Raw genomic sequence first — 24,335 nt, forward strand, 5'->3', positions numbered from 1 at the left:
ATCAGTATGTAGTGTCTCTACTTTAAAGAGTCCTCTGATGTTCAGGTGTATATCAGTATGTAGTGTCTCTACTTTAAAGAGTCCTCTCCTGCTGATGTTCAGGTGTATATCAGTATGTAGTGTCTCTACTTTAAAGAGTCCTCTCCTGCTGATGTTCAGGTGTATATCAGTATGTAGTGTCTCTACTTTAAAGAGTCCTCTGATGTTCAGGTGTATATCAGTGTGTAGCATCTCTACTTTAAAGGTAAAAAATGTAAACCAGGAAATATAACATTTGTTTTATTAATAGTAAACGGATGGCAGGATGAGAGGAGGTAAGGCCCACAGCTGATTGCACAATACAAATAAATACATGTAATACTAAGTATTTCATTGTGCAGGCCCGGCTCCATGGGTCCATGCCAGACCCGGCTCCATGGGTCCATGCCAGACCCGGTCCAGAACTCTCAAAAATAACTGAAGAACTGGACTTTCTGTTCCTCGTGGATCTCAGACACATTCAAAGGTGAACCAGGTCCTTGTCCTCTGGTTCAGGGCCAGGTGAGACCGAGTCCTTGGCTCAGGACCCCCTCCAGGTCCTGGTCCTGCAGCCGGTGCTCCTCCAGCTGAGCCACCACAGAGTCTCTCTGCTGGACCACCTCCAGCAGCTCCTGCAGAACCAGAACCTCCTCCAGCAGCTGGACTTCCGGCTTCAGGTGGTCTGCATAAACAAGAAGGTTAGCCCTTCAGAATAAGAGCACGAGGACCTGGTCATATTACATGTTTTATTGTCTAAAAAGAACAGGAAGTGGTTTCACCTTCCACGGCCATCTGGTCTCGGAGCTCCTGCTGCAGGCGGCTCTGCCGGTCCTCCAACTCCACCTCCCGGGCCCTGAAACACAGGAACACACCTGAGACAAGGACCCACCAGAACCTGGACCTGAGGATCCAGAGGAACCACCAGAACCTGGACCTGAGGATCCAGAGGAACCAGGCCCTGCTGAATGTCAACCACACAGTCCTGGTTCTGCTGCAGGACTTGAAGGTCAGGAACTCACGAGATCATGAGTTCAGACTCGTATCGGAGCAGGCAGTTCTTCTGCTGGACCAACAGGAACCACTGCTGCATCAGCGCCGGGTGGTCCAGTTTCCCCAGACCTGCAGAGAGTGTATCAGTTAATGCTCTATGCTGCAGGTGTACTGGTGGTCTTATCTGGGGTCCGGTACCTTCCAGGTGAAGCTCCACATCCTCGCTGTCGGGGGAGTCGCCCCAAAACTCTGAAACACATCAAAGCCACAGCGCTCACATAACGGCCTTCCGTACGTCCTCGGTATATCGAGCGTTAATAACCCTCCATAGAACAGAAGATCGTGCAGACGTGTATTTTATATATTGTTGGCCATCAGGAAGTAAAGAGTACCTGCTTCCCCCCTCAGGACCCTCTCCAGCCCCACCCCCCTCTCCTCCAGCTGTTTCTGTTTCTCCTCCACCTGCTGCAGCTGCCTCTGGATCATCTGGAGAAAATACAGAATACAGTCCAGAACAAATGTTGAAACGTCTAAAAACCTTAAATGAAATATCACACCCCCCCCCTCACCTGAGCCCCCCCCCCCCCAGCTGAGTGCCCCCCTCACCTGAGCGCCCCCCCTCACCTGAGCGCCCCCCCTCACCTGAGCTCGATGCAGCCTCTGCAGCTCTTCCTGTCTCCGCCTCCGCCCCCCCGGGACCTTCCTCCTTACCCCCTTCTCCTCCTCCCCCCCCCTCAGGAACAGCGCCTCCTTCAGGCTGAGGATCGACGGCTCCTGGGGGAGAAACAGCCCCCCCGACGCCAAAGGGGGACATGAGGTGGTCCGTCTTTGAGGGGCGGGGGTCCTCAGGGAGCGCCTCTGAAATAGGAGAGACCAATTTACTGAGCGGTTGGGGGGGTCGTACAATGTTACAGAGTAAGGGGGGGGTACCATGTTACAGAGTAAGGGGGGGTACCATGTTACAGAGTAAGGGGGGGAACCATGTTACAGAGTAAGGGGGGGTACCATGTTACAGAGTAAGGGGGGGTACCATGTTACAGAGTAAGGGGGGGTACCATGTTACAGAGTAAGGGGGGGTACCATGTTACAGAGTAAGGGGGGGGTACCATGTTACAGAGTAAGGGGGGGTACCATGTTACAGAGTAAGGGGGGGTACCATGTTACAGAGTAAGGGGGGGGCACCATGTTACAGAGTAAGGGGGGGTACCATGTTACAGAGTAAGGGGGGGTACCATGTTACAGAGTAAGGGGTGGTACCATGTTACAGAGTAAGGGGGGGGGGTACCATGTTACAGAGTAAGGGGGGGGCGTACCTTGATGGCGTATGCTCGTTTGAAGGCCAGAGCGTGTGGAACATACGGCAGATTCTCTCGGTTCTCCTTCACTGAGACCCTCTGGAGGTCGGAGGTCAGTTTGGACAGGTGTTGTTGATCAATGACATCATCGCCTGTAGCTGTCTTCTGATTGGCTGAAGTCTTCTTCTGCTTCCTGTCAGCAGGAACAACTGTCGTCCCCTCCGCCCCCTCTGTCTCTGACCCCACGCCCTTATATGGCGGCAGATCTGGGGTAATGGCGTCAAACGAGCCCCGCCCCCTGGGAGCGGTTTCCGTGACAACGGCATGTGTGGCCGGGTACAGTTCCTCATCAGGGGCGGAGCCATGTCTTGGGGGCGAGGTCTCAGAATGAGGCGTTCCACTTCCTGCTGCTGAAGACATGAATAACAATTACATAAAGTATTGATTTAACAACAATTCTATATGCAAGCACTCACCGTCACTCGACTCCTGTTCACTGCCTTCTTCTTCTTCTTCTTCTTCTTCTTCTTCTTCTTCTTCTTCTTCTTCTTCTTCTTCTTCCTCCTCCTCTTCCTCCTCCTCATCCTCATCCTCATCCTCCTCCTCCTCCTCCTCCTCCTCCTCCTCTTCTCTCAGGTGTTTCTTCACAGTTTCCCTCCATGGAGTGTTCTCTTCTGAAGTCCCACTGCTCCCCTCCTCCATCCCCGACTCTGAACTGAAAACAATGTTCACAATTTTGCAGTTGGGGTTCATTCTTTTCTCCAGGCATGAATTACCTGCCATACCCACCTGGTTTTGTCCACCTGGTTTTTCAGGCTGAAATTGAAATGATGCAGCGACTCTTCCTCCTCTTCCTCTCTGGACCAACGGGGTGGCTCCTCCTCTTCGCTCCTCTCTCCCCCCTCCCTCACAGAAACAGCTGCCGACACACACACACACACAAGCACACACACACACACACACACACACACACACACACACACACACACAAACACACACACACTGAAGCCCGCCGTATAAAGAGCAGCTCAGAGGCGACCAGAGACTGTCTGTCATAGAAACAGGAGAGGGGGGACAGGTGAGACAGAAACAGGGGGGGGGGCTCACCTGAGGAGCGCCGGCGCCCGGAGAGGGGGGGGCCCAGAGACGCCTGTGGAGAAAACAAACACACCTGTGACCACACATCATGAACCACTTCCAGACCCTGGTGCTTGGTACCATGCTGCGAATGGATCTGGCCCTTCCTACATCCAGGACATGGTTAAACCGTACACCCCAGCACGTGCACTTCGCTCTGCATCAGCCAAACGACTCGCTGCACCCTCGCTGCGAGGGGGACCCAAGTTCCCATCAGCAGGAACACGTGGATTTGCTATCCTCGCTCCAAAATGGTGGAATGAGCTCCCATTGAAATCAGGACCGCAGAAAGCTTACACACCTTCCGGCGCAGACTAAAAACTCATCTCTTTCGACTCCACTTCGAGCGATAGAATGACTAACAAAGAACTGCTAACAGAGCACTTATATACTAACAAAGGACTGGCTCCTCTAAAGCCAGTTGAGCAGCACTTGAAACGATTGGCTCTTTGAAACCTGATGTTCTTATATGATTCTGTTTTCTTCAAGGTTGTGTCTTCCTGGTCGAATGCACTTATTGTAAGTCGCTTTGGATAAAAGCGTCAGCTAAATGCAATGTAATGTAATGTAATGTAACACCTGTCATCTTATAAAACTTTATTAGACGAGAGTCTCTTACGATGGATGCTCGGTGGGGGGGGGGTCGGGTCCTGAGGCAGGGGTCACAGTGCAGACAGTAAAACCTCCCTGAAACCACAGAAGAAGAAACACAGGAGCTTAAACTATGGATATGTAAAAAACAACAACAACAACTAAATCTAAGCTCCCCGAAACAACAGAACGCAGTTCCTGAAGAAACTGCTAGTGGGAAAGCTTCATGCTGAAAAGTGCTGTGAGAGAAGAGAGTGAAGACTTGAGACTGAAATGAAACATGAACACGGAGCGGCTGATCGGTGCTGGGCGGAGCGGCTGATCGGTGCTGGGCGGAGCGGCTGATCGGTGCTGGGCGGAGCGGCTGATCGGTGCTGGGCGGAGCGGTGCTGGGCGGAGCGGCTGATCGGTGCTGGGCGGAGCGGCTGATCGGTGCTGGGCGGAGCGGCTGATTGGTGCTGGGCGGAGCGGCTGATCGGTGCTGGGCGGAGCGGCTGATCGGTGCTGGGCGGAGCGGGGCTGGGCGGAGCGGCTGATAGGTGCTGGGCGGAGCGGCTGATCGGTGCTGGGCGGAGCGGTTGATCGGTGCTGGGCGGAGCGGCTGATCGGTGCTGGGCGGAGCGGCTGATCGGTGCTGGGCGGAGCGGCTGATCGGTGCTGGGCGGAGCGGCTGATCGGTGCTGGGCGGAGCGGCTGATCGGTGCTGGGCGGAGCGGCTGATCGGTGCTGGGCGGAGCGGCTGATCGGTGCTGGGCGGAGCGGTGCTGGGCGGAGCGGCTGATTGGTGCTGCGATGGCCTCAGCTGGGAGTCCTGCTGATTGCACTCTGGGATCTGATTGGGTCGTGAAGCACACGGTGTTCGAGCGCTGCGCTGCACAGAAGCTTCCGTTTGTTTAAGTGACGAAGCGGTTTGAACATCGTCTGGTAAGAACCCTTCATTTGGTTTAAAGAAGAGAGCGAACAGCGAAGAAATGGAAACCATAACATGGAAATAAATGTACCAAAAACAAACAATAAACTCAGGTATGTTTATACTATGGATATGTAAACAACAACAACAACAACAGACTCACGCAGCTGCGGGTCGTAGCCGTGCCCGCCCCCCGGCCTCAGGGCGCTGCTGCAGCTGGAGCACAGGAAGCAGCTTCGGTGGAAAAACACACCTTCAGCCGTCTGGAGCTGCATCAGGTAGACACGGGCCTCACAGAAGAAGCACACCTGAGACAGGTGAGGGACACACAGGTGAGAGAGAGACAGGTGAGAGACAGACAGGAGAGAGACAGACAGACAGGTGAGAGACAGACAGGTGAGGGACACACAGGTGAGAGAGAGACAGGTGAGGGACACACAGGTGAGAGAGAGACAGGTGAGGGACACACAGGTGAGAGAGAGACAGGTGAGAGACACACAGGAGAGAGACAGACAGGTGAAACAGACAGGTGAGAGACAGACAGGTGAGAGACAGACAGGTGAGAGAGAGACAGACAAGAGAGAGAGACAGTTGAGAGAGACACAGGAGAGAGACAGACAGGTGAGAGACGGACAGGTGAGAGACAGACAGGAGAGAGACAGACAGGTACGAGACAGACAGGTGAGAGACGGACAGGTGAGAGACAGACAGGTGAGAGAGAGACAGGAGAGAGACAGACAGGTGAGAGAGAGACAGACAGGAGAGAGAGACAGTTGAGAGAGACACAGGAGAGAGAGAGAGACAGGTGAGAGACACACAGGTGAGAGAGAGACAGGTGAGAGACAGACAGGTGAGAGAGAGACAGACAGGTGAGAGAGAGACAGGAGAGAGACAGACAGGTGAGAGACGGACAGGTGAGAGACAGACAGGAGAGAGACAGACAGGAGAGAGACAGACAGGAGGGAGACAGACAGGTGAGAGAGAGACAGGTGAGAGAGAGAGACAGGTGAGAGACACACAGGTGAGAGACAGACAGGTGAGAGACACACAGGTGAGAGAGAGACAGTTGAGAGAGACACAGGGGAGAGACAGACAGGTAAACAAAAGTACCCAGAATGCACAGCAGTGTACCTGCTCCTGAGACTTGATCTTCTCTCTGAACCTAAAACTCATCTGCTCCTGTTGAGAGGTCCTCTTCCTCTGAGAGAGAGAGACAGGTGAGGGACAGACAGGTGAGGGACAGACAGGTGAGGGACAGACAGGTAAGGGACAGACAGGTGAGAGAGAGAGACAGGGAGACATGTGAGAGACAGACAGGTGAGAGAGACAGAGAGACAAGTGAGAGACAGACAGGTGAGGGACAGACAGGTGAGAGACAGACAGGTGAGAGAGAGACAGGTGAGAGACAGACAGATGAGAGACAGACAGAAAGACAGGTGAGAGACACACAGGTGAGAGACACACAGGTGAGAGAGAGAGACAGATGAGAGACAGACAGATGAGAGACAGACAGAAAGACAGGTGAGAGAGAGACAGATGAGAGACACACAGGTGAGAGAGAGAGACAGATGAGAGACAGACAGAAAGACAGGTGAGAGAGAGACAGATGAGAGACACACAGGTGAGAGAGAGAGAGACAGGTGAGAGAGAAAGGAAGCATTATGATCTGGTTTCTACTGGTCACATCACTGGTTCTACTGGTTACCAGTCTCCATGAGGTCTGAGGCGGAGCTGCATCAGGGGGACCGTCTGCAGGCTCCTCCTCCTCCTCCTCCTGAAGGACCTCAGGTTCAGTCAGTACAGGTAACATCAAAGTGTTAACAGGAAGTGAGATATTAATGAAGCCTCACCTGTAGACGTGACGCCGCCGCAGGAGAAGAAGCAGAAGAAGCAGAAGAAGAAGAAGCTGGACTCCAGCAGGAAGTAGAATGCTGGTCAAGTTTCACCTGCAGCTGATTGGCCAGCAGACGCACTTTGGCCCCGCCCACCTGCGCCTCCTCACACACCTGGATGCCTTCATCGCCGTTCAGGTCACATAACTTCAAACAGGAAGTCAGTGTTTTGATTCTCACTTCATATTTATTTTATTTTGATAAAGACATAAATAAACCGACCTGCAGATCCGGACCCGTCCTTTTACCCAGAGTGCCTTTCTGCTCCTGAAGACACAGGTAGGGTCAACACCTCATACAGGTATGACAACATGAGGACAGGTAGGTTCAACACCTCATACGGGTAAGACAACATGAGGACAGGTAGGGTCAACACCTCATACCGGTAAGACAACATGAGGACAGGTAGGGTCAACACCTCATACAGGTAAGACAACATGAGGACATGTAGGGACAACATGAGGACAGGTAGGGTCAACACCTCATACGGGTAAGACAACATGAGGACAGGTAGGGTCAACACCTCATACTGGTAAGACAACATGAGGACAGGTAGGGTCAACACCTCATACTGACTACATAAGGACAGGTAGGGTCAACACCTCATACCGGTAAAACAACATGAGGACAGGTAGGGTCAACACCTCATACTGACTACATAAGGACAGGTAGGGTCAACACCTCATACTGATAAGACAACATGAAGACACATAGGGTCAACACCTCATACAGGTAAGACATGAGGACAGGTAGGGTCAACACCTCAAACAGGTAAGACATGAGGACAGGTAGGGTCAATACCTCATACTGACTACATAAGGACAGGTAGGGTCAACACCTCATACAGGTAAGACACAAGACATCAACATGAGGACAGACGGAATAAAGAGGGGCTTCAGTCCACCTTGGCGTTCCTCTTGATGGACGGACTGAGCAGCGTGTGCCGGGTCAGCTGACCTGAAGATCAGAAGGAAAGAGTTTACAGAGAGACAGAAACAGCTGTCCAACCCTTGAGAAGACATTTAAGGTCTCTGAATAGCAGTGGGTGCTGACCCTCACCAGCAGGGGGCGCTGAGTGTAGGTCTCTGAATAGCAGTGAGTGCTGACCCTCACCAGCAGGGGGCGCTGAGTGTAGGTCTCTGAATAGCAGTGGGTGCTGACCCTCACCAGCAGGGGGCGCTGAGTGTAGGTCTCTGAATAGCAGTGGGTGCTGACCCTCACCAGCAGGGGGCGCTGAGTGTAGGTCTCTGAATAGCAGTGAGTGCTGACCCTCACCAGCAGGGGGCGCTGAGTGTAGGTCTCTGAATAGCAGTGAGTGCTGACCCTCACCAGCAGGGGGCGCTGAGTGTTTAAGGTCTCTGAATAGCAGTGAGTGCTGACCCTCACCAGCAGGGGGCGCTGAGTGTTTAAGGTCTCTGAATAGCAGTGAGTGCTGACCCTCACCAGCAGGGGGCGCTGAGTGTAGGTCTCTGAATAGCAGTGGGTGCTGACCCTCACCAGCAGGGGGCGCTGAGTGTAGGTCTCTGAATAGCAGTGGGTGCTGACCCTCACCAGCAGGGGGCGCTGAGTGTAGGTCTCTGAATAGCAGTGGGTGCTGACCCTCACCAGCAGGGGGCGCTGAGTGTAGGTCTCTGAATAGCAGTGAGTGCTGACCCTCACCAGCAGGGGGCGCTGAGTGTAGGTCTCTGAATAGCAGTGAGTGCTGACCCTCACCAGCAGGGGGCGCTGAGTGTTTAAGGTCTCTGAATAGCAGTGAGTGCTGACCCTCACCAGCAGGGGGCGCTGAGTGTTTAAGGTCTCTGAATAGCAGTGAGTGCTGACCCTCACCAGCAGGGGGCGCTGAGTGTAGGTCTCTGAATAGCAGTGGGTGCTGACCCTCACCAGCAGGGGGCGCTGAGTGTAGGTCTCTGAATAGCAGTGAGTGCTGACCCTCACCAGCAGGGGGCGCTGAGTGTAGGTCTCTGAATAGCAGTGAGTGCTGACCCTCACCAGCAGGGGGCGCTGAGTGTTTAAGGTCTCTGAATAGCAGTGAGTGCTGACCCTCACCAGCAGGGGGCGCTGAGTGTTTAAGGTCTCTGAATAGCAGTGAGTGCTGACCCTCACCAGCAGGGGGCGCTGAGTGTAGGTCTCTGAATAGCAGTGGGTGCTGACCATCACCAGCAGGGGGCGCTGAGTGTAGGTCTCTGAATAGCAGTGAGTGCTGACCCTCACCAGCAGGGGGCGCTGAGTGTAGGTCTCTGAATAGCAGTGGGTGCTGACCCTCACCAGCAGGGGGCGCTGAGTGTAGGTCTCTGAATAGCAGTGAGTGCTGACCCTCACCAGCAGGGGGCGCTGAGTGTAGGTCTCTGAATAACAGTGAGTGCTGACCCTCACCAGCAGGGGGCGCTGACCCTCATGACACCGCACTGTGAATGAATCAAAGTATATAAAGTGGTCTTGAACACACGTGTCCTCAGACAGAGGCTGCTGCCTCCTGTCATCACTAATGGACGTCTCTTTAAGATGACCTCTCAGAGGAGAGGAGTTCTCCTTCCTCTCACCGCCTGCTGCCTCCCCTCCTCTCTCCTCCCCTCCTCTCTCCTCCGCTCGCATCTCCTGTGGGCGGGACTAAGACACGAGGATAGGAGTCGAGGATAGGAGTCGAGGAGGGGAGTCGAGGATAGGAGTCGAGGAGGGGAGTTAGAGAATTGAGAAGTCTTCTCGGAAAGCAGCTGATTGGTCGGCGAGAGAGAACCAGAGAGGAAGAGACATACGACCAATCACAGCACAGCTCATAGGGATGTCTTTAATAATCAAGCGGTTACTCACTCTCTCTGACGGTGATGTCATCACTGTCAGGGTGAAGCCCCGCCTCCTCACCTGTGTCCAGCAGGTGTCTCACCTGAGGGCAACAAAAGGTCCGTTAATATCTGCCAGAGATCCTTCCAGAACCCATACGGAAGTGGTGTGAGAGTGAGCGAAGACATGCTCCAGTAGGGGGCGCTCTAAGACCGTGTGATATCTTTGCTTTTATCTAAAGCGACTAACAGACATACATTCAGTCCCTCGGACAGTCCCCAGGGACACCATGACATTCTGACTGCAGTGGGACTTGAACCTGCCAGCCCCTGATTCAAATAAAGGTCCAGCACGCTATCCACTGAGCCACAGCCTCCCTTTGAAACAGGTGAGTGCGCCTGGCCCCAAAACTGTGCCGGGGGGCTTCAGCGGGACCACCTGTCACGAGACCACGTTTGTCCCAATGTCTCACTGTTCACACCATTACATCGTCTGGTGGCCGTTCAAATGTCAACGCATCGTGGACATATGTTGGTGTCCATTTGAAGGACCTGTTTGCAGTGAAACGGTCCCTGTAACGGTCCCTGTAACGGTCCCTGTAATGCACATCATCGTGCACTCCAGGGACGGTTTCAATGTGAAACAAGTTCCTTCAACTGGACACGAGCAGAATGCAGCGCCTCGCGTTCTGAGCCAGACTGAAGCCCCCCCCATCCCCCCCTCTCGCTCCAGGTGCTGCAGCCGGTTCTCTGGGTCCGCCGTGTCCCTCTTTAAGACCGTGTCCCCGCATGGTAATCTCTACTTCTGCCTGGAGAGGGAGCTTCTCTCCACACTCTCCCCTAAGTGCTTATTCTCTCATTCAGTGGGTTCCCTGAACACGCACGCTCTGGAGCTCACCGGGGATCTGCTTTGAATCCGGCGACACGTTCTTACATGAACATGTTTCTGATCATATCACGGGGCTATAAATGCAATTCCGGGTCATTCGGAGCACAATTGCACCTTTTACAATTTAAATGTATTAGTGTTATATATTTTTGGGAAAGTGACATTTCTAGGTGACTTTGTCGGTTTGTGGAGCTCAGCCCACACGTGCTGGAGGTTCCAGGCCACCTTTGGGTGCTCATAGGTGGCCTGCAGGCGCACCCAGCCTCTGGAAAGAAGAACAACGTGAAGAAAGTGAACAAAGCGGTTAATTATATCTGAAAATAATCAAAGACGAAGTTTTAAAAAATGGTTGAAGAAATGACAAAGTGCCAACGGAGATGGCGCTCGACGCTTTGGGGCTTCGGCCCTTTTCCCCTTCTCCGTCGTAAGTCTCAAAAGAGTCCGGGGCTTCATTCCCCCTTCTCCGTCGTAAGTCTCAAAAGAGTCCGGGGCTTCATTTCCCCTTCTCCGTCGTAAGTCTCAAAAGAGTCCGGGGCTTCATTTCCCCTTCTCCGTCGTAAGTCTCAAAAGAGTCCGGGGCTTCATTTCCCCTTCTCCGTCGTAAGTCTCAAAAGAGTCCGGGGCTTCATTTCCCCTTCTCCGTCGTAAGTCTCAAAAGAGTCCGGGGCTTCATTTCCTCTTCTCCGTCGTAAGTCTCAAAAGAGTCCGGGGCTTCATTTCCCCTTCTCCGTCGTAAGTCTCAAAAGAGTCCGGGGCTTCATTTCCCCTTCTCCGTCGTAAGTCTCAAAAGAGTCCGGGGCTTCATTCCCCCTTCTCCGTCGTAAGTCTCAAAAGAGTCCGGGGCTTCATTTCCCCTTCTCCGTCGTAAGTCTCAAAAGAGTCCGGGGCTTCATTTCCCCTTCTCCGTCGTAAGTCTCAAAAGAGTCCGGGGCTTCATTTCCCCTTCTCCGTCGTAAGTCTCAAAAGAGTCCGGGGCTTCATTTCCCCTTCTCCGTCGTAAGTCTCAAAAGAGTCCGGGGCTTCATTCCCCCTTCTCCGTCAGAAATATTCATCCATACACTTCGGACTACGGTCTGCACGAAATCAGAAACCCGGTTTTTGGGTGCATTCAGAGAAAAACTGCTGTCTGCAAACACCATGCACCATGCACTTCGGGTCGGCCTGATTCTGACCCCCCCGCCTCACAGAACCTGACTCTGGCAATGTGCCTCTGGAGGAATGCAGGGGGGTGGGCCGGGGGCTCTACCCGCCTCACGAGGGCCTCTTTTCGGACACTTCTTTTTTCATCCTTTTGGCCCAGATCTATTCATCTTCTTTTTTCTTCAGCTTCGGGCCGTTTGACCCGGTTCCTTCTGCCCAGGCCCGGGTGTCCCCAGTCGGCCCTCCACTGAAGGGGTGGTGGTGCCGTGGAGAAGGCCGAAGTTGGATGCTGAGGGGCGGGCAGCATTTAGGTTACCAGGGGCATGAGAACATCCTCCAAACACAATGTCTGCCTTGTCAAGTGCTTTATTGCAGCCTGCCTCGTTCATGTCCAGTTGATGTACTTTGTTTAGTGTTGCATGTGTCTCTGACATCTGCAACACACTTATTGTGAAGCACTATTTCTTCCTTCTCAGTGCTGTGATGCGCCCTGCAAGTGTCAGACTATTTAAACAACGTTCACCCCATGATGCAAACCCTGCTCTGAACCGTATTTCAGACTGTCCATTTGATGGAATTCAATTTGTATTGAAATGTCCATGAATTGTATAATACTGTTCAGCACGCGGATAAATATATTATACAGTGAATTCCATCAGAAGGCCACTATTCCGCCATCTGGTGGGCTTTTCATGCATTGCAGACACAATTCCAAAACTTTAGAGATGAGAGAGTGAGTGTGCGTGTGTGCGTGTGTGAGTGTGTGTGAGTGTGTGTGAGTGTGTGTGAGTGTGTGTGCGTGCGTGCGTACCTGCTCAGGTGCGATGCCCCTCAGCCTGGGGGTCAGGTACCTGGTCTGAGGGTCGATGGAGAACCGGCTGAAGTTCCTCTGAAGGTTTTCAGGAGTCGCCTGAGGGAGGAGGCGGTACAGACTCTCTCTGTGGGGACAGTGTACTTATACTCACACTGTGTATTTATACTGTAGTACTGTGTGTATTTATACTGTAATACTGTGTGTATTTATACTGCAATACTGTGTGTATTTACACTGTAATACTGTGTGTATTTATGTATTGATATATATATATATGTCTGTGTATTTCTAGAGTTTATAGTCGTACCTCTCTGCCAGGACCTCCAGAGGCTCCGCCCCCTGAGCCCACCTGCTGATCATCCAGGAAGAGTCCAGCGCTGCCAGGAACCCTCGAGCAATGCCTGTGCCCATTGGCCAGAAGGGCTGTAGAGGGGGGGGGGTTAATACAGAGGTACCTGTCTGTCTGCCTGTCTCCCCTCCAGCAGACTGTCCCCCACCTGTCTCCCCTCCAGCAGACTGTCCCCCACCTGTCTCACCTCCAGCAGACTGTCCCCCACCAGTGAGAACAGCAGCCTGTCCCCCACCTGTCTCACCTCCAGCAGACTGTCCCCCACCTGTCTCACCTCCAGAAGACTGTCCCCCACCTGTCTCACCTCCAGAAGACTGTCCCCCACCTGTCTCACCTCCAGCAGACTGTCCCCCACCTGTCTCACCTCCAGAAGACTGTCCCCCACCTGTCTCACCTCCAGCAGACTGTCCCCCACCTGTCTCACCTCCAGCAGACTGTCCCCCACCTGTCTTACCTCCAGAAGACTGTCCCCCACCTGTCTCACCTCCAGCAGACTGTCCCCCACCTGTCTCACCTCCAGCAGACTGTCCCCCACCAGTGAGACCAGCAGCTGGTGTCCGTGGCGCTCTCTGATGACAGCGGCGTGTTCGGCTGCAGAGATGCAGGTGAAGTCGAACAAGGCGACGTCTGGTTGGTTGTTTTGGTTCAAGGAGAACTCCAGGGACGGCAGCTGCTGATTGGTCGAGAAGTCTGCGGCCTCACGGGCGAAGGCCTGCAATACATGCTGGTCCACGTTGGACCGCGAGAGAAGCTGTGCGGTGTCGGCGAAGTCCTGATGGAGGAGGATTCATTAGCGGTTAGTTCACCTTAATGATTCATTAGGAGTCAGTTCACCTTAATGACTCTTATACCTGTTTAATGACTCCTTTCTCCAGCAGACTCTGCTTCTTTGCGGTCATCACAAAGTAGTGTGTGTCGTCTTTGTAATAAACGATGTTTTCCAGATCGATCCCTGAAACAGAGATCAAAAAAATGAACCGTCAGACGGGTATTATTTTCAGGAGGTAATGGGTCCTGCTGGTACCGGTTTCCTGTCGCAGGTCCAAGAAGAACCTCCGGTTGAAGATGAAGGCGACGCCACTGATTTCCTCCACCTTAGCCTCCGCCGTGGTGTTCCTGTTCCTGAAGTTCGCCGTGATGGCGATGGCCAGCTTCCCTCTGAACTCTTTACGCTGGAACCCTGGGAGTGTGTTCCTGCGTCCGTCCGCTCCGATAATCACATCAAACTCCAGCTGATTAAGAGCGTGAGACTTCGGACTCACCTGCATCATCCAGCCAACCTCTACAGGTAAGACATACAGGTAGGGTCAACACCTCATACGGACAACATGAGGACAGGTAGGGCCAACACCTCATACGGACAACATGAAGACAGGTAGGGTCAACACCTCATACAGACAACATGAGGACAGGTAGGGCCAACACCTCATACTGACAACATGAGGACAGATAGGGTCAACAACTCATACGGACAACATGAGGACAGATAGGGCCAACACCTCATACGGACAACATGAGGACAGGTAGGGCCAACACCTCATACGGACAACATGAGGACAGGTAGGGTCAACACCTCATATGGACAACATGAGGACAAGTAGGGTCAACACCTCATACTGACAACATGAGGACAGGTAGGGCCAACACCTCATACAGACAACATGAGGACAAGTAGGGCCAACACCTCATACTGACAACATGAGGACAGGTAGGGCCAACACCTCATACGGACAACATGAGGACAAGTAGGGTCAACACCTCATACTGACAACATGAGGACAGGTAGGGTCAACACCTCATACGGACAACATGAGGACAGGTAGGGTCAACACCTCATACGGACAACATGAGGACAGGTAGGGCCAACACCTCATACAGACAACATGAGGACAGGTAGGGTCAACACCTCATACTGACAACATGAGGACAGGTAGGGCCAACACCTCATACAGACAACATGAGGACAGGTAGGGTCAACACCTCATACAGACAACATGAGGACAGGTAGGGTCAACACCTCATATGGACAACATGAGGACAGGTAGGGTCAACACCTCATATGGACAACATGAGGACAAGTAGGGTCAATACCTCATACTGACAACATGAGGACAGGTAGGGCCAACACCTCATACAGACAACATGAGGACAAGTAGGGCCAACACCTCATACTGACAACATGAGGACAGGTAGGGCCAACACCTCATACAGACAACATGAGGACAAGTAGGGTCAACACCTCATACTGACAACATGAGGACAGGTAGGGTCAACACCTCATACAGACAACATGAGGACAGGTAGGGTCAACACCTCATACAGACAACATGAGGACAGGTAGGGCCAACACCTCATACGGACAACATGAGGACAGGTAGGGTCAACACCTCATACTGACAACATGAGGACAGGTAGGGCCAACACCTCATACAGACAACATGAGGACAGGTAGGGTCAACACCTCATACAGACAACATGAGGACAGGTAGGGTCAACACCTCATACAGACAACATGAGGACAGGTAGGGTCAACACCTCATACAGACAACATGAGGACAGGTAGGGCCAACACCTCATACTGACAACATGAGGACAGATAGGGTCAACAACTCATACGGACAACATGAGGACAGATAGGGTCAACACCTCATACTGACAACATGAGGACAGGTAGGGCCAACACCTCATACGGACAACATGAGGACAGGTAGGGTCAACACCTCATGCAGGTAAGACAGGTGTAAAGAGTCCTCACTGCGGGGGCTCTGCTCCTCCGGGGGCTCCTTTAGGTGTTTGAACTCCACGTTGATGTGAACCTCCACCCCGAGCAGCAGGGCCACCTTCAGCAGAACCAGTTGCAGCTGCCGGATACCTGCACAGGTGAGTCTGGTTACAAACAGGAGAACTCTGACTGGTTTCTGTAAATTGATTAACACCATATAATAACTACCTGTTTAATGACTCTTTTCCCTGTTTAATGACTCTTTTCCCTGTTAATGACTCTTTTCCCTTTTTAATGACTCTTCAACCCGTTGATGACTCTTTAACCCGTTGATGACTCTTTTCCCTTTTTAATGACTCTTTAACCTGTTGATGACTCTTTTCCCTTTTTAATGACTCTTTAACCTGTTGATGACTCTTTAACCTGCTGATGACTCTTTAACCCGTTAATGACTCTTTAACCTGCTGATGACTCTTTAACCTGCTGATGACTCTTTAACCTGCTGATGACTCTTTAACCCGTTGATGACTCTTTAACCTGTTGATGACTCTTTAACCTGCTGATGACTCTTTAACCCGTTGATGACTCTTTAACCTGTTGATGACTCTTTAACCCGTTGATGACTCTTTAACCCATTGATGACTCTTTAACCTGTTGATGACTCTTTAACCTGTTAATGACTCTTTAACCTGCTGATGACTCTTTAACCCGTTGATGACTCTTTAACCCGCTGATGACTCTTCAACCCGTTGATGACTCTTTAACCTGTTGATGACTCTTCAACCCGTTGATGACTCTTTAACCCGTTGATGACTCTTTAACCTGTTGATGACTCTTTAACCCGTTGATGACTCTAACCCGTTGATGACTCTTTAACCCGTTGATGACTCTTTAACCTGTTGATGACTCTTTAACCCGTTGATGACTCTTTAACCCGTTGATGACTCTAACCCGTTGATGACTCTTTAACCTGTTGATGACTCTTTAACCCGTTGATGACTCTTTAACCCGTTGATGACTCTAACCCGTTGATGACTCTTTAACCTGCTGATGACTCTTTAACCCGTTGATGACTCTTTAACCCGTTGATGACTCTTTAACCCGTTGATGACTCTTTAACCTGTTGATGACTCTTTAACCCGTTAATGACTCTTTAACCCGTTGATGACTCTTTAACCCGCTGATGACTCTTTAGCCTGTTTAATGACTCTTTAACCCGCTGATGACTCTTTAACCTGTTTAATGACTCTTTAACCTGCTGATGACTCTTTAACCTGTTAATGACTCTTTAACCTGTTAATGACTCATAACCCCATATAAGGACTTCCTGTTGACTCACTGATGTGGTCGATGGCTCCGGCGCAGAACCTCCCATAGAACCTCTTGGCTCCGAGGCCCCTGAGGTCGTGGATGGTGAAGGGCCACAGGTGCAGAACGTTGTTCCGGGAGAAGCAGTCCCTCTTCTCCAGGAGAACCACCCGGGCCCCGAGGAACCTGAGCTCCACTGCTGCCCGGAGACCACAGGGCCCCGCCCCCACCACCACGCACTGACCAATCACAGAGCAGTTGGTGAGTAAAGAGTCCTGACGATGCTGCCTTCAGGGTCTCTACAGGTAGAGACAGTTAGTGCCTCTACAGGTAAAGATAACTAGTTCCTCTACAGGTAGAGATAACTAGTTCCTCTACAGGTAAATATAACTAGTTCCTCTACAGGTAGAGATAACTAGTTCCTCTACAGGTACAGATAACTAGTTCCTCTACAGGTAAAGATAACTAGTTCCTCTACAGGTAAAGATAACTAGTTCCTCTACAGGTAAATATAACTAGTTCCTCTACAGGTACAGATAACTAGTTCCTCTACAGGTAGAGATAACTAGTTCCTCTACAGGTAGAGATAACTAGTTCCTCTACAGGTACAGATAACTAGTTCCTCTACAGGTAGAGATAACTAGTTCCTCTACAGGTAAATATAACTAGTTCCTCTACAGGTAGAGATAACTAGTTCCTCTACAGGTACAGATAACTAGTTCCTCTACAGGTAAATATAACTAGTTCCTCTACAGGTACAGATAACTAGTTCCTCTACAGGTAAATATAACTAGTTCCTCTACAGGTACAGATAACTAGTTCCTCTACAGGTAGAGATAACTAGTTCCTCTACAGGTAAATATAACTAGTTCCTCTACAGGTAGAGATAACTAGTTCCTCTACAGGTACAGATAACTAGTTCCTCTACAGGTAGAGATAACTAGTTCCTCTACAGGTAAATATAACTAGTTCCTCTACAGGTAGAGATAACTAGTTCCTCTACAGGTAAAGATAACTAGTTCCTCTACAGGTAAAGATAACTAGTTCCTCTACAGGTAAATATAACTAGTTCCTCTACAGGTAAATATAACTAGTTCCTCTACAGGTACAGATAACTAGTTCCTCTACAGGTAAATATAACTAGTTCCTCTACAGGTAAATATAACTAGTTCCTCTACAGGTAAAGATAACTAGTTCCTCTACAGGTAAAGATAACTAGTTCCTCTACAGGTAAATATAACTAGTTCCTCTACAGGTAGAGATAACTAGTTCCTCTACAGGTAAAGATAACTAGTTCCTCTACAGGTAGAGATAACTAGTTCCTCTACAGGTAGAGATAACTAGTTCCTCTACAGGTAGAGATAACTAGTTCCTCTACAGGTAGAGATAACTAGTTCCTCTACAGGTAAAGATAACTAGTTCCTCTACAGGTAGAGATAACTAGTTCCTCTACAGGTAAAGATAACTAGTTCCTCTACAGGTAGAGATAACTAGTTCCTCTACAGGTAAAGATAACTAGTTCCTCTACAGGTACAGATAACTAGTTCCTCTACAGGTACAGATAACTAGTTCCTCTACAGGTAAAGATAACTAGTTCCTCTACAGGTAGAGATAACTAGTTCCTCTACAGGTAAAGATAACTAGTTCCTCTACAGGTAGAGATAACTAGTTCCTCTACAGGTAGAGATAACTAGTTCCTCTACAGGTAGAGATAACTAGTTCCTCTACAGGTAGAGATAACTAGTTCCTCTACAGGTAAAGATAACTGGTTCCTCTACTGGTAAAGATAACTAGTTCCTCTACAGGTAGAGATAACTAGTTCCTCTACAGGTAGAGATAACTAGTTCCTCTACAGGTAAATATAACTAGTTCCTCTACAGGTAGAGATAACTAGTTCCTCTACAGGTAGAGATAACTAGTTCCTCTACAGGTACAGATAACTAGTTCCTCTACAGGTAAAGATAACTAGTTCCTCTACAGGTAGAGATAACTAGTTCCTCTACAGGTAGAGATAACTAGTTCCTCTACAGGTAGAGATAACTAGTTCCTCTACAGGTAAAGATAACTAGTTCCTCTACAGGTAGAGATAACTGGTTCCTCTACTGGTAAAGATAACTAGTTCCTCTACAGGTAGAGATAACTAGTTCCTCTACAGATAACTAGTTCCTCTACAGGTAGAGATAACTAGTTCCTCTACAGGTACAGATAACTAGTTCCTCTACAGGTAAATATAACTAGTTCCTCTACAGGTAGAGATAACTGGTTCCTCTACTGGTAAAGATAACTAGTTCCTCTACAGGTAAATATAACTAGTTCCTCTACAGGTAGAGATAACTAGTTCCTCTACAGGTAAATATAACTAGTTCCTCTACAGGTAAATATAACTAGTTCCTCTACAGGTAGAGATAACTAGTTCCTCTACAGGTACAGATAACTAGTTCCTCTACAGGTAAAGATAACTAGTTCCTCTACAGGTACAGATAACTAGTTCCTCTACAGGTACAGATAACTGGTTCCTCTACAGGTAGAGATAACTAGTTCCTCTACAGGTAGAGATAACTGGTTCCTCTACTGGTAAAGATAACTAGTTCCTCTACAGGTAAATATAACTAGTTCCTCTACAGGTACAGATAACTAGTTCCTCTACAGGTACAGATAACTAGTTCCTCTACAGGTAAAGATAACTAGTTCCTCTACAGGTAGAGATAACTGGTTCCTCTACTGGTAGAGATAACTAGTTCCTCTACAGGTAGAGATAACTAGTTCCTCTACAGGTAAATATAACTAGTTCCTCTACAGGTAGAGATAACTAGTTCCTCTACGGGTAGAGATAACTAGTTCCTCTACGGGTAGAGATAACTAGTTCCTCTACGGGTAGAGATAACTAGTTCCTCTACGGGTAAAGATAACTAGTTCCTCTACGGGTAGAGATAACTAGTTCCTCTACGGGTAGAGATAACTAGTTCCTCTACGGGTAAATATAACTAGTTCCTCTACGGGTAGAGATAACTAGTTCCTCTACGGGTAAAGATAACTAGTTCCTCTACAGGTAGAGATAACTAGTGCCTCTACAGGTAAAGATAACTAGTTCCTCTACAGGTAAAGATAACTAGTTCCTCTACAGGTAGAGATAACTAGTTCCTCTACAGGTAGAGATAACTAGTTCCTCTACAGGTAGAGATAACTAGTTCCTCTACAGGTAAAGATAACTAGTTCCTCTACAGGTAGAGATAACTAGTTCCTCTACAGGTAGAGATAACTAGTTCCTCTACAGGTAAAGATAACTAGTTCCTCTACAGGTAAATATAACTAGTTCCTCTACAGGTAGAGATAACTAGTTCCTCTACAGGTACAGATAACTAGTTCCTCTACAGGTAAAGATAACTAGTTCCTCTACAGGTACAGATAACTAGTTCCTCTACAGGTAAAGATAACTAGTTCCTCTACAGGTAAAGATAACTAGTTCCTCTACAGGTAAATATAACTAGTTCCTCTACAGGTACAGATAACTAGTTCCTCTACAGGTACAGATAACTAGTTCCTCTACAGGTACAGATAACTAGTGCCTCTACAGGTAAAGATAACTAGTTCCTCTACAGGTAGAGATAACTAGTTCCTCTACAGGTAAAGATAACTAGTTCCTCTACAGGTAGAGATAACTAGTTCCTCTACAGGTAGAGATAACTAGTTCCTCTACAGGTAAAGATAACTAGTTCCTCTACAGGTAGAGATAACTAGTTCCTCTACAGGTACAGATAACTAGTTCCTCTACAGGTAAAGATAACTAGTTCCTCTACAGGTAAAGATAACTAGTTCCTCTACAGGTAGAGATAACTAGTTCCTCTACTGGTAAATATAACTAGTTCCTCTACAGGTAAAGATAACTAGTTCCTCTACAGGTAAAGATAACTAGTTCCTCTACAGGTAAAGATAACTAGTTCCTCTACAGGTAAAGATAACTAGTTCCTCTACAGGTAAAGATAACTAGTTCCTCTACAGGTAGAGATAACTAGTTCCTCTACAGGTAAAGATAACTAGTTCCTCTACGGGTAGAGATAACTAGTTCCTCTACGGGTAGAGATAACTAGTTCCTCTACGGGTAGAGATAACTAGTTCCTCTACGGGTAAAGATAACTAGTTCCTCTACGGGTAGAGATAACTAGTTCCTCTACGGGTAGAGATAACTAGTTCCTCTACGGGTAAATATAACTAGTTCCTCTACGGGTAGAGATAACTAGTTCCTCTACAGGTAAAGATAACTAGTTCCTCTACAGGTAGAGATAACTAGTGCCTCTACAGGTAAAGATAACTAGTTCCTCTACAGGTAAAGATAACTAGTTCCTCTACAGGTAGAGATAACTAGTTCCTCTACAGGTAGAGATAACTAGTTCCTCTACAGGTAGAGATAACTAGTTCCTCTACAGGTAAAGATAACTAGTTCCTCTACAGGTAGAGATAACTAGTTCCTCTACAGGTAGAGATAACTAGTTCCTCTACAGGTAAAGATAACTAGTTCCTCTACAGGTAAATATAACTAGTTCCTCTACAGGTAGAGATAACTAGTTCCTCTACAGGTACAGATAACTAGTTCCTCTACAGGTAAAGATAACTAGTTCCTCTACAGGTACAGATAACTAGTTCCTCTACAGGTAAAGATAACTAGTTCCTCTACAGGTAAAGATAACTAGTTCCTCTACAGGTAAATATAACTAGTTCCTCTACAGGTACAGATAACTAGTTCCTCTACAGGTACAGATAACTAGTTCCTCTACAGGTACAGATAACTAGTGCCTCTACAGGTAAAGATAACTAGTTCCTCTACAGGTAGAGATAACTAGTTCCTCTACAGGTAGAGATAACTAGTTCCTCTACAGGTAAAGATAACTAGTTCCTCTACAGGTAAATATAACTAGTTCCTCTACAGGTAAAGATAACTAGTGCCTCTACAGGTAAAGATAACTAGTTCCTCTACAGGTACAGATAACTAGTTCCTCTACAGGTACAGATAACTAGTGCCTCTACAGGTAAAGATAACTAGTTCCTCTACAGGTAAAGATAACTAGTTCCTCTACAGGTAAAGATAACTAGTTCCTCTACAGGTAGAGATAACTAGTGCCTCTACAGGTAAAGATAACTAGTTCCTCTACAGGTAAAGATAACTAGTTCCTCTACAGGTAGAGATAACTAGTGCCTCTACAGGTAAAGATAACTAGTTCCTCTACAGGTAGAGATAACTAGTTCCTCTACAGGTAAAGATAACTAGTTCCTCTACAGGTAGAGATAACTAGTTCCTCTACAGGTAGAGATAACTAGTTCCTCTACAGGTAAAGATAACTAGTTCCTCTACAGGTAGAGATAACTAGTTCCTCTACAGGTACAGATAACTAGTTCCTCTACAGGTAAAGATAACTAGTTCCTCTACAGGTAAAGATAACTAGTTCCTCTACAGGTAGAGATAACTAGTTCCTCTACTGGTAAATATAACTAGTTCCTCTACAGGTAAAGATAACTAGTTCCTCTACAGGTAAAGATAACTAGTTCCTCTACAGGTAAAGATAACTAGTTCCTCTACAGGTAAAGATAACTAGTTCCTCTACAGGTAAAGATAACTAGTTCCTCTACAGGTACAGATAACTAGTTCCTCTACAGGTAGAGATAACTAGTTCCTCTACTGGTAGAGATAACTAGTTCCTCTACAGGTAAAGATAACTAGTTCCTCTACAGGTACAGATAACTAGTTCCTCTACAGGTAGAGATAACTAGTTCCTCTACTGGTAGAGATAACTAGTTCCTCTACTGGTAGAGATAACTAGTTCCTCTACAGGTACAGATAACTAGTTCCTCTACAGGTACAGATAACTAGTTCCTCTACAGGTACAGATAACTAGTTCCTCTACAGGTAGAGATAACTAGTTCCTCTACAGGTAAAGATAACTAGTTCCTCTACAGGTAAATATAACTAGTTCCTCTACAGGTAGAGATAACTAGTTCCTCTACTGGTAAATATAACTAGTTCCTCTACAGGTACAGATAACTAGTTCCTCTACTGGTAAATATAACTAGTTCCTCTACAGGTACAGATAACTAGTTCCTCTACAGGTAGAGATAACTAGTTCCTCTACTGGTAAATATAACTAGTTCCTCTACAGGTAAAGATAACTAGTTCCTCTACAGGTAGAGATAACTAGTTCCTCTACAGATAGAGATAACTAGTTCCTCTACAGATAGAGATAACTAGTTCCTCTACAGGTAGAGATAACTAGTTCCTCTACAGGTAGAGATAACTAGTTCCTCTAGTAATATGTCCTAATGATGCTGCCTTTAGGGACCAAGCATTAATACGTCCTAACGATGCTGCCTTCAGGGACCAAGCATTAATACGTCCTAACGATGCTGCCTTCAGGGACCCAGCAGTAATACGTCCTAACGATGCTGACTTCAAGGACTCTCCAGTAATACGTCCTAACGATGCTGACTTCAGGGACTCTACAGTAATACGTCCTAACGATGCTGCCTTCAGGGACCCAGCAGTAATACGTCCTAACGATGCTGCCTTCAGGGACCCAGCAGTAATACGTCCTAACAATGCTGCCTTCAGGGACCCAGCAGTAATACGTACGGTGGTCTTCCTGCTGGGCCCCTGGTACTCCGGCCTCGCCGCCCTCCTCTCCAGTTTGGCCCCCAGAGCGTCGGCCTTCCAGTAGCCGAGCTGGCGTCTGATTGGTCGATAAGGAGGCTCCTCTCTCCCCAGCTGCAGCAGGTCGGTCAGCTGACTGAAGCTCCACAGCGCCGCCCTGCAGGACGCCGCCGACACGAAGCCGTCAAACAGCTGCTGCGCTCGGCATTCTGGGTACGACTCGTCTCCCATGGTGACCCCGGAGGCTGCAGGGCACCATTGAGGGGGGCGTCACCTGATGATGATGTCACTGATGGGATCCAGCTCATTCTTGGAGGACTTAAACAACAACGTGTGTGTGTGTCACACTCACACTGAATGGAAACAAAGAGCTTCACATACCACAGCTCTATCAGTACACACACACACACACACACACACACACACACACACACACACACACACACACACACACACACACACACACACACACACACACACACACACACACACACACACACACACACACACACACACACACACACACACACACACACACACACACACACACACACTGTGTGATTGAATATGTATTCATATAAACAGGTATTAATATTCTTCTGCTAAACGCGTCTAAAGTATTTTTCAATATTATGTTTTAAATCAATTTCTTGATTGTGTAAAAGAACTTTTTATTTACTAAACTTTCCCTCATACACTTCCTGTCTTTGATTTAAAATAAAAAAGTAATCTTCTAGTATTTAAAATACACACTCCATAATGAACCTGTAAACACACACACAGTTTTAATGTAAATGTGTGAAATGATCGGTGTGTTACTCACGTCTCCGAGCCGCTCTCCCTCTGCAGCCGACGTATACATCTCT

General features: G+C 48.6%; 1 protein-coding gene across 1 annotated transcript; it reads right to left on the minus strand.

Moving 5' to 3' along the window:
- Nucleotides 1-327: 327 nt before the first annotated feature.
- LOC117443733 (protein-methionine sulfoxide oxidase mical3b-like) lies at nt 328-23,700 on the minus strand. Its single transcript, XM_071202648.1, has 26 exons — nt 23,452-23,700; nt 16,864-17,071; nt 15,561-15,674; nt 13,827-14,084; nt 13,654-13,754; nt 13,317-13,574; nt 12,761-12,876; nt 12,451-12,577; nt 9,652-9,714; nt 7,887-9,440; nt 7,738-7,785; nt 7,056-7,100; nt 6,888-6,980; nt 6,073-6,228; nt 5,105-5,249; nt 4,318-4,902; nt 4,060-4,127; nt 3,411-3,453; nt 2,780-2,929; nt 2,322-2,713; nt 1,651-1,866; nt 1,401-1,494; nt 1,207-1,257; nt 1,038-1,137; nt 798-871; nt 328-700 (listed from the first exon to the last, which is right to left on the minus strand). The coding sequence occupies exons 1-26, from the start codon at nt 23,698-23,700 to the stop codon at nt 531-533; spliced, it is 5,478 nt and encodes a 1,825-aa protein (XP_071058749.1). The 3' UTR covers nt 328-530.
- Nucleotides 23,701-24,335: the final 635 nt, after the last annotated feature.

The sequence above is a fragment of the Pseudochaenichthys georgianus genome, unplaced genomic scaffold (assembly GCF_902827115.2).
Source record: "Pseudochaenichthys georgianus unplaced genomic scaffold, fPseGeo1.2 scaffold_669_arrow_ctg1, whole genome shotgun sequence".
Classification (NCBI taxonomy): Eukaryota; Metazoa; Chordata; class Actinopteri; order Perciformes; family Channichthyidae; genus Pseudochaenichthys; species Pseudochaenichthys georgianus.

Coding starts and splice junctions, on each gene's coding strand:
- LOC117443733 (XM_071202648.1), bottom strand. CDS start 23,700: ATGGGAGACGAGTCGTACCCAGAATGCCGAGCGCAGCAGCTGTTTGAC. Junction 12,578..12,760: donor CTGGAGGTCCTGGCAGAGAG/GTACGACTATAA, acceptor CTGTCCCCACAG/AGAGAGTCTGTACCGCCTCC. Junction 872..1,037: donor GAGTCTGAACTCATGATCTC/GTGAGTTCCTGA, acceptor CCTGTGTTTCAG/GGCCCGGGAGGTGGAGTTGG.